The 14,959-nt window shown below is 32.7% G+C and overlaps 1 protein-coding gene, 1 long non-coding RNA gene and 1 other non-coding gene across 3 annotated transcripts; 1 reads left to right on the top strand and 2 right to left on the bottom strand.

Annotated features, from left to right (window-relative positions):
- Positions 1–1,369: 1,369 nt before the first annotated feature.
- On the bottom strand, positions 1,370–4,072 carry LOC132039318 (outer envelope pore protein 24, chloroplastic-like). The gene is made up of 3 exons (XM_059429822.1): positions 3,794–4,072; positions 2,226–2,600; positions 1,370–1,648 (listed from the first exon to the last, which is right to left on the bottom strand). Exons 1-3 carry the CDS (start codon positions 4,055–4,057, stop codon positions 1,571–1,573), a joined length of 717 nt encoding a protein of 238 aa, XP_059285805.1. The 5' UTR covers positions 4,058–4,072; the 3' UTR covers positions 1,370–1,570.
- Positions 4,073–9,355: 5,283 nt separating this feature from the next.
- TRNAK-UUU (transfer RNA lysine (anticodon UUU)) lies at positions 9,356–9,427 on the bottom strand. The gene has a single exon. It is a non-coding gene; the product is annotated as a tRNA-Lys (tRNA).
- Positions 9,428–13,920: 4,493 nt separating this feature from the next.
- Positions 13,921–14,699, top strand: LOC132040058 (uncharacterized). The gene is made up of 2 exons (XR_009410553.1): positions 13,921–14,017; positions 14,110–14,699. It is a non-coding gene; the product is annotated as an uncharacterized LOC132040058 (long non-coding RNA).
- The last annotated feature ends 260 nt before the right edge of the window (positions 14,700–14,959 follow it).

Below are 14,959 nucleotides of genomic sequence, written 5' to 3'. Positions count from 1 at the left end.
CTCATCCTACGGTGGCTACGTAGTTTCGGTGCTATTCAAGCCCTCCTCGGTAATTAAAGCAACTCCCAAAAACATGAACATGTAAAATAAGTGGCACTTATTGCCCATGATTTTCATGAATATAACTTGCTTGTATATGGATATCATGAATTATAGCTTGCTTGCATGAACTTGTAAAACATGTATAGTATTTTCTTGAAAATAGCATAATATATCATAAACTAGCATGCATGAACCCATGGAATGGGATATATGGGTTTTTCATAGATTACGTACGTATTCATAATAATCATAAAGAAATATTAAGAACTCAATGATGGAATTATAACAATTCATACATAATATAATCATGGACATGGACCTAGGGTTATTATGAGCATGGTATAGAAACCCTAGTTTTCGTAGAGAATCGTAATTTATGGACTATGATGGTGGGGAAGAAAATGATATTCCCACACGTAGATAGTAACTCTATATACCTTAGTCGCTCCAAAACTTGAATTAAAGACTTGAGCTTTGAAGAGATTTCCAAAATCTTGAATTCTTGAATCTTGAGATGGGTTTTCTTGAAAACCCTAGTTTTAGGAATGATGATTTCTTGTTTAGATTACAAAGATATGTATTAGAATTGACTTGGAATAAATAGAGTAAGCTTACCTTAGTATTTTTGATGATGGAAGAGGGTAGGAGGTCGTTCTAGGGCTTGAAGGAATGAAAAATAATGATTTGAACTGATATGGACGAATATATAGTGTTCTGGAAAATTGCGCTTACGTCTAGCAAAAAAAGCCGTAAAATACCGTAGTATTCCGTATGGACTGCACTGCGTATCTACAGTAAAATGGTCATAACTCTTTGCACAGATGTCCGTTTGACCCCCATAATATATCATTGGAAAGGTATTTCAAAGCTCTACAACTTTCATCAAGGAAGTTTTCCCAAATTCCAAATATGTTTTGAAATACGGGCTGTATTTTGAAATACGATCCGTATTTAACAATGTAACATTCAAATGTCAAATTCCAGAATGCTCAGAAATCCTTGGTACCAGTTTACGACTTGATTTACGGCCCGTATACTGAAATACGATCACTGTTCATGGGCGTAAACCCCCATCTTACAACTGAACAGGGAAATTCCAATTCTCACATCCTTTATCTGATTTTCTAAGTCTAGGATCATGGTCAAAGCTTAGGTTAAAGGCACGGGGTGTTGCAATAAGTGGGAACAAGCATGTCACTGCCAGAAGAAGAATCACACATTTCTCTGGAAAAAAACTCCTAATTGTTCCAGAACAATTATAAAGAAATTCTTTAACCAGAAGAATTTGATAGAGCGTAAAGCAAACATGAAGCAAATATAATGAGAGTGCAACAGGAAAGGAGAAGGGGCAGAACAATTTCATGTGAATCATTGTTGAATACTCAAGGCATTAAACAACAAAGAAATCTAAAGTTCTGGAGTATAATGTACTGGCAAATGTTGACCATAAATTTTTGAGTTGTCATGAAACACTAAACAGGTTCACTAGTTATTACAACCATCATATGAAGTCAATAATTGCAGAAAATCATATGTCAAAGTTCAACGAACTCTCCGCAGCTAACTTTGGAAGTGTCTTATCAGCCAAACTGAGAGATGCAGAAACCTGGAGGCAAGAATAACTTAGTGTCAGAGTCTCTCTGCATGGAGATAAACAACAAACAACGGCATGAAAAATAAAATGTATATCGTATATTTTAGATGCTAGCTTCACAAACAATCCAAAGATCAAATAAAGAGAACATGTCAGTAACAGATTTGTTTAAGTCATAAACTAGAAGACACCAACCAGATTTGTCAACGACAAATCAAAGTTATGTTTTTGGGTATTTACTGGTATAATTTACACCGCACAAACATGATATGAACCACTTTAAGTTAACTACGTTAATATTGTCATCACATACATAACATAGGAGAAAACAAGATTGAGAAAAACAAACCCAACTCAACCACTCAACATAAACTAGTGCATGTTTTCAACTCACGATATAAGTCTGGAAGAGGAGGCGTTGAATAACTCATATATAGCTACTTCTATTACTCACTTAAATAAGGCGGCCAAGAAGATACTGATGAATCAATCAATTATGTCGTGTTAGTTTAAATAAATCATTTTTATTCATTGCGCTCTATTCAGGTCTATAACAACAATATAACTCACACAACAAAACAATACTTACCTTAAAAGATCCATCTAGCTTAGAAGTGCTCGACCATTCAAGCCCCAAAACATTACTCTTCATCTGATACGTGGCCTTGCATACATGATCCCCATAAACTTTACGTGACACTGCCAAATCCCAAGATTTATTTTTCGTATCATAGCTCGGCTCGAGAGTAGTGAGTCCTCCATGAACATAACTGTACTTCAGTTTACAATCTCCCGAACCTAGCTCATGATTGGCCGACACATTGTTTGCAGAATTAAACACTAATGTCCCATCCAATATTGTTTTGCTATCTCCTATATTGTGAAGGGGCTTATTGTGAGTGTACTTCAAATTCAACGGCTTCTCCATAACCTTAATTGAGTTCATAAATTGAAAGCTGAAGTCCTGGAATCACAAAAGTTCTAAAGCAATTGTAAATAATAGTCGAGACAAATTCTAAACAAAACGGACAAAAATGTTGGTACTAAACAAAAAAGGAGGACTCCTTGCATTTTCTCTCCACCTGTTAAGAAAGCATTTCAGATTTTCAAAATACTTCAATTAGTACACTGAAAAAATAAGCTAATTCAGCAATGTTTTGTTCAATTTCTTGTGAAGTAGCAGAGTAGTCTTGTTGCCGAAAAAAAATAGTTAATCATACTGAGTGTTAAGCAAATACTCCTCCCCGAATTTATGTGACATGATTCCGAGAGTCAAACTTCTTTATTTTGATGTGAATTTGAACATAGAATCTTTGAAAAATAATTTAAATGTCTATAAACTAGATAAAAAGTGTGATAAGTCACAAGAATTAGAATTTAAAATGTTTAAAGGGCGTACAAATAAATTACAGTAAAAAAAATTTCCTATTTGACTTTCGAGAAGTGAAAAGTGTCACCTAAATTGAGACAGATGGAGTATATAAATATTGTAAGTGGCGAGTGATTTTAGTGCCACTATCCATGGAGATTTAACTATTTGTTGCTTGAATTCGTGAACTAACAGTAATTTGAAACACAACATAGCGTATTTGTAACAGGCATTTTACAAGGTAAATTTCATAGATGATCACGTAACTATCACTTTTTTCACTAAAATCAGAACTATGCGTTCTAGCCAAAAAAAAAAAAAAAAAAAAAAAAAAAAGAGGCCAAAGGTGCAAATATACCCTTCAACTTTGCGAGTTAGAGTAGATCTACCACTCGTTTAAAAAGTGGAGCATATATACCCTGTCGTTACACAAATAATGCAAATATACCTCTGTCGTTACACAAATGGTACAAATATATATATGCCCTTTTCGCTGCCTGATTATTTTTTTAAATAATTTAGCTAATCTTTTAATTAAGAAACGTCACGTGGTTTTGAAAAGAAAAAAAAAAACGAGTCTACCCAATTTTTAGCAGACTTAGTTTTTTTAAAGTCACAAGGTAATTTTTTTTTTCTAGTGGGTTATCTTGTTCTTTTCTAAAAAAAATATCTGCTTGACTTTTAAAGAAAAAAAAGTTTGACTATTTTTGTAAACGAATCAGACATGACCGATGAGGGAAAAAAAAAAAAATTATCCCGTAGCCTTAAAAAGTAATTACTAAAAATACAAATGAATAAGATATTAACGGCACCTTTTGGGGTTTGGATTCTTTTTCGGAGACCTTGTAGCCTAAAATAAATGAGTCAGGTTTTTCGATAGCTAAAGCTAAGCCGTTTAAGCTTGAAGCATTGACTACAGTAGCATCAGTCATAGAAGCACGTAGCTTAAAGTCGCCGGCGTTGAAGGTTACACTTGCGCCGCCGGAAACCCGGCCATTGTTGCTTTCTTTGTTGGCGGGCTCATACCCAGCTTTCACTGATATTGCATTCATCGTATTTATTTGAGTAAATTTTTTTTGATTAATATGTGCTAGCGAGATAACATAACATACATATATAGTAGTTTATAAAGGATGGAAAGGTACAGATAGTTCCAAACTTTTTAGCTACTACATGCAACTTTCACTTTTCTTTTTGTTTTCTCCATTCTCACGCCAACATACCTACTTTGAAATTTGTGGAAGAAGGTATTGCGTTTGAGTTTTAGGGGTCCTTTTTTTTGAAGAAAATTATGCTAGGATTAGTTAAGTTGGATAAGTTATTCTAGTAGTATTATATCTAATTGATTGTTTGGTTTGTTGTATTAAAAATAACATGCCAGGACTATTTTTGTTATTTTCATTGTTTAATCTTGGAACTATTATTCCACCCTTTGCCGGAGATAAATTATGCCGGTGCTATTTTAAATTTCGGGATAACTTATTCCAAGATTCATAACCAAACTAGAGATGAGACGGTACTAAACTTTTATCCCAAAACTATTTTTCCTTATCCATTGTATCAAACGACCCCTTAGGAATAGAATCCTTTTAGTTAAGGGCGGGTTTAAAATTTTAATTTTATGAATTTTGGATTTTTAAAAATATGTGTAATTTTAATAAATTTGTTAATATAAGTACAAGATTTTTGGTGAGATTTGAATTAATCGTAATAAAATTACAATTACGAATTGGTACTCACAAAAATGGAATTGCAACCTTTCAACCGGTATATATATCGCTTTGTAAAAGATTTATGCAATAAATTTCTTAATACAAGTACAGTACTATCCGTTTTTTTTAAGTATAAGTTTTATGCATCCACAAGGGAAAAAAATTTTGTGCATCCTCAAGGGACAAAAGTTTTACACCATTAGGTCACTTAAATCATAATGGATTAAATTTTTTATACAACATTAATTGGTAATCTCCTAATTTTTTTATAGCCTGTTTGATCAAGTTTTAGGAGATCAAAAGTGTTTATTTTTAAAAAGTGGGTGTTTGACTTAATTTTTGGAAGAAAATAAGTACTTCTGGAGAGTATCATCAACTTCTTTTTCAGAAGCTAAAAAAATATTTTTTCCTAAAAAACACTTTTGAGAAAATATATTTAGAAACACTGTTTAAAAGCTTGATCAGATACTAATTATTTTTTAAATTAATTGATCAAACAAAAACTATTTATCACCAACAAAAGCTTAAAAGCACTTTTCAAAATAAGTTAATTTTAAAAGCTTGATCGACCTTCGTTAGTTAACTATGTTTTCACTTGATAGTAGCTCCATCGTATTACTTTGTATATTTAATTAATTCGCTATGTATTATAATTATATTTCATACATGAAAGCATAAAGTACTAAAAAGTCGTTTGGTAGAAGGTATAAGCTGGGATATCCCAACACTAATTTTTATACCATGTTTGGTAGAAAGTATAAATTTATCCTGGGATAAATTTATACCTTGTACCAAACAAAGTATAAAATGCATCCCATGATATAAGCTGGGATATACCTTCTTATACTACTTATCCTGAGACTATTTTATACCATCTCCTAGATGGTATAAAATATAAGATATGGGATAAATTAGTCGGGATTATAATCCCGGATAATTTTGGCCATGCACCAAACGACCACTAAGTGCATAAAAACTTTAGACAAAAGAATAGCTCTTAAAGCTGCCACGTCCCAAACAGCAAACGAGAATATAATATTCGTTTCTTAGAAATACTTGACATCGTTAATCACGATAGTCCCAAACTAGAGAATATTCGTGTTTGAATGTGTTCCACATGCATCGTCGTTAATCACGACGATTGATACCTTTTCTTGTTTTGTTTAACTAGAATACTTGTATTAAAGTTCAGTTTAAAAGACAGAAGGGTAGAATATATGAGTTGCATTTCCAAGCCATCAAAACGAAATTAAATAACAAAAATGGGTATAGTAGCTAATAACTAGAGTGCATTTGACATAATGTAGCAAAAAAGATTGAAGGGAGGACTGAGGAGAATACGATGAAGTATGGGGCTCTTTCGAAGTGATATGAGAATGCGATTATTTCAATACCATACACAATTTATTCTATTATTTGTGAATGCTATCACTTCAATCTGCACATATATCTCCTGGTAAATCTAAAACGGAAAAGGCTCAAATATGTGGAAGAAGGTATTGCGTTTTGAGTTTTAGGGGTCCTTTGTTTTGAAGAAAATTATGCTAGGATTAGTTAAGTTGGATAAGTTATTCTAGTAGTATTATATCTAATTGATTGTTTGGTTTGTTGTATTAAAAATAACATGCCAGGACTATTTTTGTTATTTTCATTGTTTAATCTTGGAACTATTATTCCACCCTTTGTCAGGGAGATAAATTATGCCTGCTATTTTAAATTTCGGGATAACTTATTCCAAGATTCATAACCAAACAGAGATGAGATCTAAGATTAAACTTTTATCCCAAAACTATTTTCCCCTATCCATTGTATCAAACGACCCCTTAGGAATAGAATCCTTTTAGTTAAGGGCGGGTTTAAAATTTTAATTTTATGAATTTTGGATTTTTAAAAATATGTGTAATTTTAATAAATTTGTTAATATAAGTACAGTATTTTTGGTGAGATTTGAATTCTGAATCAGAATAAAATTACAATTACTAAATTGGTACTCACAAAAATGGAATTGCAACCTTTCAAATCTGGTATATATATCAGTTTTGTAAAAGATTTGTGCAATAAATTTCTTAATACAAGTACAGTACTATCAGTTTTTTTTAAGTTTTATGCATCCACAAGGGAAAAAAGTTTTGTGCATCCTCAAGGGACAAAAGTTTTACACCATTAGGTCACTTAAACCATAATAGATTAAATTTTTTATACAACATTAATTGGTAATCTCCTAATTTTTTTATAGCCTGTTTGACCAAGTTTTAGGAGATCAAAAGTGTTTATTTTCTCCAAAAAGTGTTTATTTTTAAAAAGTGGGTGTTTGACCTAATTTTTGGAAGAAAATAAATTTTATAGTATCATCAAACTTTTTTTCGTGTTTTAAAAAAATATTTTTTCCTAAAAAACACTTTTGAGAAAATATATTTAGAAACACTGTTTAAAAGCTTGATCAGACACTAATTATTTTTTAAATTAATTGATCAAACAAAAACTACTTATCACCAACAAAAGCTTAAAAGCACTTTTCAAAATAAGTTAATTTTAAAAACTTGGTCAGACCTTCTGTTAGTTAACTATGTTTTCACTTGATAGTAGCTCCATCGTATTACTTTGTATATTTAAGCTTAACTGTTCTGCTATGTATTATAATTATATTTCATACATGAAAGCATGTATAAAGTACTAGGTGCATAAAAACTTTAGACAAAAGAATAGCTCTTAAAGCTGCCACGTCCCAAACAGCAAACGAGAATATAATATTGGTTTCTTAGAAATACTTGACATCGTTAATCACGATAGTCCCAAACTAGAGAATATTCGTGTTTGAATGTGTTCACATGCATCGTCGTTAATCACGACGATTGATACCTTTTCTTGTTTTGTTTAACTAGAATACTTGTATTAAAGTTCAGTTTAAAAGACAGAAGGGTAGAATATATGAGTTGCATTTCCAAGCCATCAAAACGAAATTAAATAACAAAAATCGGTATAGTAGCTAATAACTAGAGTGCATTTGACATAATATAGCAAAAAAGATTGAAGGGAGGACTGAGGAGAATACGATGAAGTATTGGGCTCTTTCGAAGTGATATGAGAATGCGATTATTTCAATACCATACACAATTTATTCTATTATTTGTGAACTTATCACTTCAATCTGCACATATATCTCCTGGTAAATCTAAAACGGAAAAGGCTCAAATATGCCATCCAACTATCAGAAATGGCTCATTTATGCCACTCATCAATAGTTTTGTACCATTTATCGCCATCAAACTATAGTGAAATGGCTCATTTACGCCATCGAACTATGTAAAATGGTACTATTTACGCCACTCATCAATAACACTATTTACGCCATCGCCTATTATCAAAATGACTCATCGATGCCATATTTCATTAAAATTGGTTTTACAATACCATATATGACATGTGGCCTTCAACTAGATTATGGTTGTGGGTGAGTAAGGTGTATGTATCGGGTTTTTTATTAATTTGGTATTTAAAATTGGGCTGGTTTAATTAAACGACGTAGACCTAATTGGAGCACACGGTGTCATACCTGGTATTATAAAACGGCGTTAATGAAAAATGGCATACGAATGAGTCATTTTGGTAACTGATGGCATAAATAAGTCAAAGATTGATGAGCTAAGATAAATGAGTCATTTCTATACCAAGATAAACGAGCCCATTTTCTATACCGACGGCACAAACGAGTCAAACTATCGACGAAAGGGATAAAAAACATTTTCCTAATGGCATATTTGAGCCTTTTCCGAATCTAAAATAAAGTCATCTCATAACATATTCCATCAAGATATATCTCATTTTAAGTATTGAATGCATTTTTCAAATAAATAAAATATCAATCTCTTCCCTTTGTACGTCTCAAAGTAGAAAACTCCTACAATTATTCAACACGGATTCGAATTCGCTGGACTAGTAAGTTAAATTTATAGGACCAATAAATTTGAAATACTGGAACTGGAAGGCTAAAGCAAAAGTGGAAGCTTTTAATTATAAGCTTGAGTTTAGTGATTAGTCAACATATATAGTCATAAACCCGTCTGAAGGATTCCTTGGAGTGGCTAAATGCAAAGTGTATCCAGCCATGTGCTGAAGAATTCGTTGCAATTGCTCAAGTACTGTATATAATGATGATATTGATTATTCTAATATATTAACTCTCATGCAAGATAGTCCTATTTATTTTTACTCTTACTTTATAAAATTGTCTATTTTATTATGTTGATCAGTTTCATCCGAGACTCCAAAGTATAGTCCACTGACCAAAACGATGAAATTTCAAGGAACTTGTTAGGACTATTATTTAATAGAAAGGAAAAAAAATCGTGGAAACTTCTCTACACATTCAAAGCACTTTTGAAGCTCAACATTTAAACAACTATAATGTCGGATTCAAATTATAAATTTGGCAAAACACGACAAATAAAAATTTCCAAGAAAGTTGAGAGCTATGGATGGGAAGTTAATTGGTACAGTCAAAGTATCCGGTCAAGTTTTGGATGACTTGAGAATTATTGGAGCATTTAGCAAAAGTTAAAGGAGCATGGGCGAAAACCAGGTAAGAATTGCAATAGAAATATACAGGAAAAATTGTTTTTTAAAAAACTCAATGTCATTCGCCGTCTGTGGGGATCGAACCCACGACCACGTGGTTAAAAGCCACGCGCTCTACCACTGAGCTAAGACGGCTGGTTGCTAAATGTGGTGGAATAAAAATATATCTTATCGGCTCCTTTTTTATTTTTATCTGGTAATTTTGTGTTTTTTTTTTTTACATTGGAAAAATTAAATATTTTTTTAATATTCTTCACAGAGAACATGGCATAAGTCAGCCAGAAGAATAAACTTCATAGTCGTTAGAAAATCTTCTACATACTTGTGCCTTCCGTTAATCAGAAAATTTACGCATTTGTTTGTCTCCCTCAAATGAGGATTATATACCACCTCTAAAATAAGTTTGACAACCATAAGTAGTCTGTTGCCATTTCTCATTCTTGGTACCCAATTTCTTTTGCAAATTTGAGATCTTGTTAATGCTCTATATTTCCGCAATAAGACTTGATGTAGCCGTCTACTTACCAAAATATCCCAGCAACCATTTTTCTTGGTCATCCCTAAAGATCTCTCCAAAAGTATCATCTCTAAAACTTGATTCTTTGTATTATCATCGATATTAAGCTTAATCCCTCCTATACAAGGACGCAACCACAATTAGTTTAGCATTTTCAGATATATTATCGAAGAAAATACGCCATTCATTTTCTTAGCATAATCTCTAATTTGCTTGCATATAAGTTAAGTAAAATGTTATTCTCAATCAAAATTTTATTTCACTCTTTCATGTATCCACATAGTCGAAAATAGAAGTGTAACATTAAAAAAGGCTCGCCGAGAGTTATTTATGATATCATCAAACCATTCAACCATTGGTTTCTTATTAAAAGTATCATCCATTTTGCAAAATGAACATGTTCCATATCTACTTCAACAGTGGACAACTCCTAATACTATGTGCAGAGTCCTCGAATTCTCCATCACAATCGTTCACTCTTTGGCGATTCAATTATTTTCATGTTGAATTTAAGCTCATTTGACATTAGCCGATTATGTTTTATAAGTCATATAAAATATTTTAGCTTAATATTTAGTGCCAATCAATTTTTTCATTACGTGTTCCATTCCAAGCGGTCTATTGCTAAACAACATTGTTAGAGATGAAATGAGTATAAATTATTTTCAAGTGGATCAAGCAACGAAGCAACATATGTGATACCCATACTCCATCAAGCAACATGTTAAATACTGTAACTGTTGTGCCATTGCTGCTAGTGTCTACATTACTTTGTTACGAGTGGGCTATCACATATCACAATTCTAAGTAAAGAATTTATCAAACCACCATGATCTATATTCCATTTCGCCCTTTGAAGAAAACATGATTAACTCTTATAATATTTTCCAGAAATTTATGCTAAACAAACTTACTTGTGTTGCACAAACAACTTTACAATTACAAGAACTAGGAATTGTACCCTAAAACAAGTAAGATTCAATTCCACGTCTATTAATGGTTGATTTTGACTTTGTCTAATAGTATTAATTATAAATAGTTTGATTAGATATAAAGACGAATTATTAAGAAAAAGCATGTTGTAACACGTTTGTAAAGATTAGCATAATACACAAAGTATTATAAAAACTAAGGACCTATATAAGGAAAAATGCACAAAATGAAATTAATAAAAACATTTTAAAAGCTACATTGAGAAGAGGACATATAAAGATCCAAAGAAAAGTAGGAATTGTTTGCACCCTTAAACAAAGTTGTTTGAAGATTTAATTATAGACGTCGATTATCTTCAAGGTATATTATGATATAGATGAAATACTTTCATTATTTATTAAAGATTATGAAAGTCAAATTTTGAGTAATGAATTTGATAAAGGGCACTTCACAATTGAATAGGCATCACGCAGTGTTAATTTAAATATACTAAACCCAGAGAAATAGGATTTTTTTAGTTTTTTCCTTTTGATAGAGGACACTTCATAATTAAATGAGCATTATATCGTGCAGATTTAAATTCGTCAAGTCAATAAATTTTGATCAATCTGTTAAATAAAAAAAGCTTTGAATAGTGTTTTATTTTGAATGTACATATTTTTAAAATTAGTATAAATTTATAAATAAATAAATTATTTACAGCTTTAAATTAATTTTTGTTTTTTTTTGTTTTTGTTTTGTAACGATAAGCGTGAAGCATGTTGTAACACGTTAAAAGTATTAGCTATCCTAGTCAAAAACCAACAATTGACAACCTTCCTTCCTATATTAATATTCAACAATAGCCATCTAGATATTTCCGTAACCTACTCATCGCCAGCCTTTAGCCCTACTCCACAGTCAACACATCTCCACCGTTAAATCATCTCCCATATCATTCAATCCAAACCGTCCAATCATCCTAACCCGCGTTATAAAATGACGCATCATTTCTTGATCAACTTGCACTCCATTTTCAACCTCTTCCTTTTTCACCATCTCTTCTCTTTTCAGATCTGTTCACAATCATTTTTCTGCTAATGGATTGGTATTTAGATGTGTATAGATCGTTCGCCGATCTACAGTTTGAGTATAGTTTCGAGTTGTGTCAGATATCAGTTTTCTGGACAGTTTGTTTGCTTTTGAATGTGCGTTCTGACTGTTTTGTTTACGATCTAAACGGCGGTTAGAACGTATATTCATGATCAAACAAGATAGAAGGAAGGAGAGTCTTATTCTACTAATTTTATTGAGTCAACCTTTCAATCAGATCTATCGTTTTGAGTTGCATCTCCTATGGGCAAGCTGTCGGTAACGGTCAGATCTGATGGGTTTGGTACGAGATTGAGAGCTTTAAACAAGGTTTTGACCTTTGTTTCGTTGTTCGCTGTTAGAGTTTTGTCGGTGAGCCAATATTCTTTCTTATATATGTGTTTATATGTACAGTTTTGGACAAACTTTTATTTATTGACATGTAATTTTGGTATTTCTGGATGCTGCAGGTGATCGTCATTTTATGTGGGTGATCTTACCATATATTTGAAGAGATTGATTGCAAGTGGATACTGCTGGTCCTCAAAATTATGCTAGATTGGTAATCAGCAAGAGTGAGGTTGTGAGATAAGGTTATCATAGTTTAATTTGTTGTCAGTTATATATCAGCTTAATTACTAGTATGTGCATTAGTTTTCCTGATGTGCATGCATATATATAAGAGTTAATGATGTGGCTAGAGAGAAAAGAGAGGATATGTGAGGTTGTTATTTTTTGTTATTGTTTGCCGACCTTTGCCATGATGGGTGCGCTCGCATGGCAGGTCAAAATACCTAATAAAGTTTCGATTTTTGTGTTTGGAGGGGAGATGGTACGGGGTTTTTTGCCCGGCTCTCCTCTCTGTGTGTCTTGTCTTGGGCTTCCCTTTCTTTTTCCCTGGAATCGTTTGCAAGATCTTGTCGCATCGAATATGGTGGTTATGCGAATTTCGAATGATGGTTTTGTTTATCTGCAAAGTTAAACAACAACAATTTATGTTGGCATCAAACAGCAACAACAATGCACAGGTTAGGATTATTCTGCTCCAGCTCTCCAACCAAAGGTACAAAAATGAATTCCTTTCACTAATATTTACCGTTAACTTGCACATAGCATATGGTCTTTGCAAATAGTAGTCCATAATTTTTTTAATGTTCTATTAAACAATGATCGCGCTAAATAAACTGTCTTGAAATAGTTTTCCACAAGTCTTTTAATGTTCTATTAAACAATGATTGAGCTAATTAAAATGTCTTGAAATAGTTGTCCATAAATTTTTTAATGTTCTATTAAACAAAATGATCGCGCAAACGGAACTGTCTTGAAATAGTAGTCCATAGAATTTCAGTGCCCTTAAATAAAGATGGCAGTGTTAATGTACTTGTCTAAGTTTTCATTTGAGTTATTTGGATCAGCTAATGGTTTGCTTATCAGCTTAATTTCATGATGAAAGGGATTGTGCAAGATAATGGAGTTATTTTAAGGTCGATTGAACAATCCAGAACTACTTTGTTGAAATATCATGTTTTTAACTATCAATTTATAGGACAAACAAAGCTTAACTATGTTTTTGAGCAACTAGTTTTCCAAATTTTTGAATCTAAAAATCCATTTAGATTATGCTTCCTAATTTGGTCATTCTTAAAAGATTTTAGATGTCTAACTACATGAGCTACCCACGGCTAACCTCACAAATCATCCATTTCAATGCCAAAACCTACGTAGTAGTTTGTTCTCGTTAGATTATTGATTGCTAACCTCACTATTCATCCAATGAATATCATCAGCAATACTATTTACTTTGCAAGCCCACTTGAATGTGTATGTTTTGGACTTTGATGTTTGTACAAATGATTGAATGTCCTCATAGTATTTATTATCATTGTGAGAATCTCAAAAACTGGTATTGATTGTTAAGAGGTTGTAGGACAATCATTGTAGTTTCCTCTTGTTGTAATTTAGTGGCGGATTTCAACCAAGAGTTGTATTTTGTAGTCTTGGAGGGGTGAACATGTACTTGCAGATTTTATCTTTTGAAATTTAGAGTTGTTCGAGATTCTCCTCCACCGGTTGTGTGATGATTATCTCACATGCTGAAGAGTATAAGCTTTGGCCTCGGCTGAAATTATCGTCCAACTTGGATGCTGAAATTGCTGCTGTGTTGTACTGTGAATGGAGAAGCTTTGCTGCTGAATTGATCAGAGGTTAATAGTATTTCTGTTCCCTGTTTGCTATCATTCTTTCCTTGGAGTTTCTTGTTTGCTGTCATTCTTGACTTGGAATATACATGGAGCAGTAAACCAAATTTCAGCTGTTTTTGCTCTATTTGGATGGATCGGAATAGCTGTTGATCTGAAATTGAATGAAATGAAGTATCTGTCTTTTCAAAACCATCAAGTGTTGCTGGCTGAGTCGTTGAAGTTGGTCCAGATTGTTTGCTGCGTAGCTGAAGTAGTATGACCTTTAACACAGCAATGGTAGGGATGAAGCTGTACTTGGCATTCAACATTATTATAACTGTTGAGTACAACTGCATTCCCGCTGTTGCTGTGTTCAGAAGAAAGCTGCAAGGGGGGTCTATCTCATGTTTCATATTAACGTCTTTGTTCTTATTTTGTCATCTTGGTATGGAATTGAATATGGCAACTTTCTAGGCGGTGGATGCGGGTTCATTCTCATTGCGCCTAATCGAGATGTTACACGTTTATAATGAGAATATCTGCTATCTTGTCTTGTGCTAATCTTACTAGGTTGTGGAAGTGTGTACCTCGACTGAAAGATTATTTCAAGGAAATTTTGTCTTCTCTGGTACATGGGTAACTTGGTCATCTATTGAGGTAATGTGTATTGCCATATGCTAATTATTAATCGGATATATTGCCACCATGTTTTCGTTGTGTTGTATTTACAGAGTTATTCTACTGCCTGGTGGAAAGCTCATATTATCTAGATATAGCATGTAAGGGAAGTGATATGATGTTCAATCATCCATGGTTTTGAAAGGCCTAAATTTGTTACTGATGCGTTATTCGCGAGAGGAGATTGTTGTTATATTTTGTCTGATGAGGTAGTTTAATGTTACCTTTTCTTTTTCGTTGTTTTGTTTAGATTTTTAGTAAGATAAAATTAAAGAGTCCTGTAGTCTC

This window comes from Lycium ferocissimum, chromosome 12 (assembly GCF_029784015.1).
Source record: "Lycium ferocissimum isolate CSIRO_LF1 chromosome 12, AGI_CSIRO_Lferr_CH_V1, whole genome shotgun sequence".
Lineage (NCBI taxonomy): Eukaryota > Viridiplantae > Streptophyta > Magnoliopsida > Solanales > Solanaceae > Lycium > Lycium ferocissimum.
Note: the sequence above shows the minus strand (reverse complement) of the source record. Positions and strands in the feature narration are given on the sequence as shown.

Excerpts from the sequence above, each read along its gene's own strand:
- LOC132039318 (XM_059429822.1), bottom strand. The coding sequence starts at position 4,057 with ATGAATGCAATATCAGTGAAAGCTGGGTATGAGCCCGCCAACAAAGAA. Across the intron at positions 2,601-3,793 it reads CGTTAATATCTTATTCATTT|GACTTCAGCTTTCAATTTAT; the intron begins GTATTTTTAGTA and ends TTGTGATTCCAG. Across the intron at positions 1,649-2,225 it reads AGCTAGATGGATCTTTTAAG|GTTTCTGCATCTCTCAGTTT; the intron begins GTAAGTATTGTT and ends TCTTGCCTCCAG.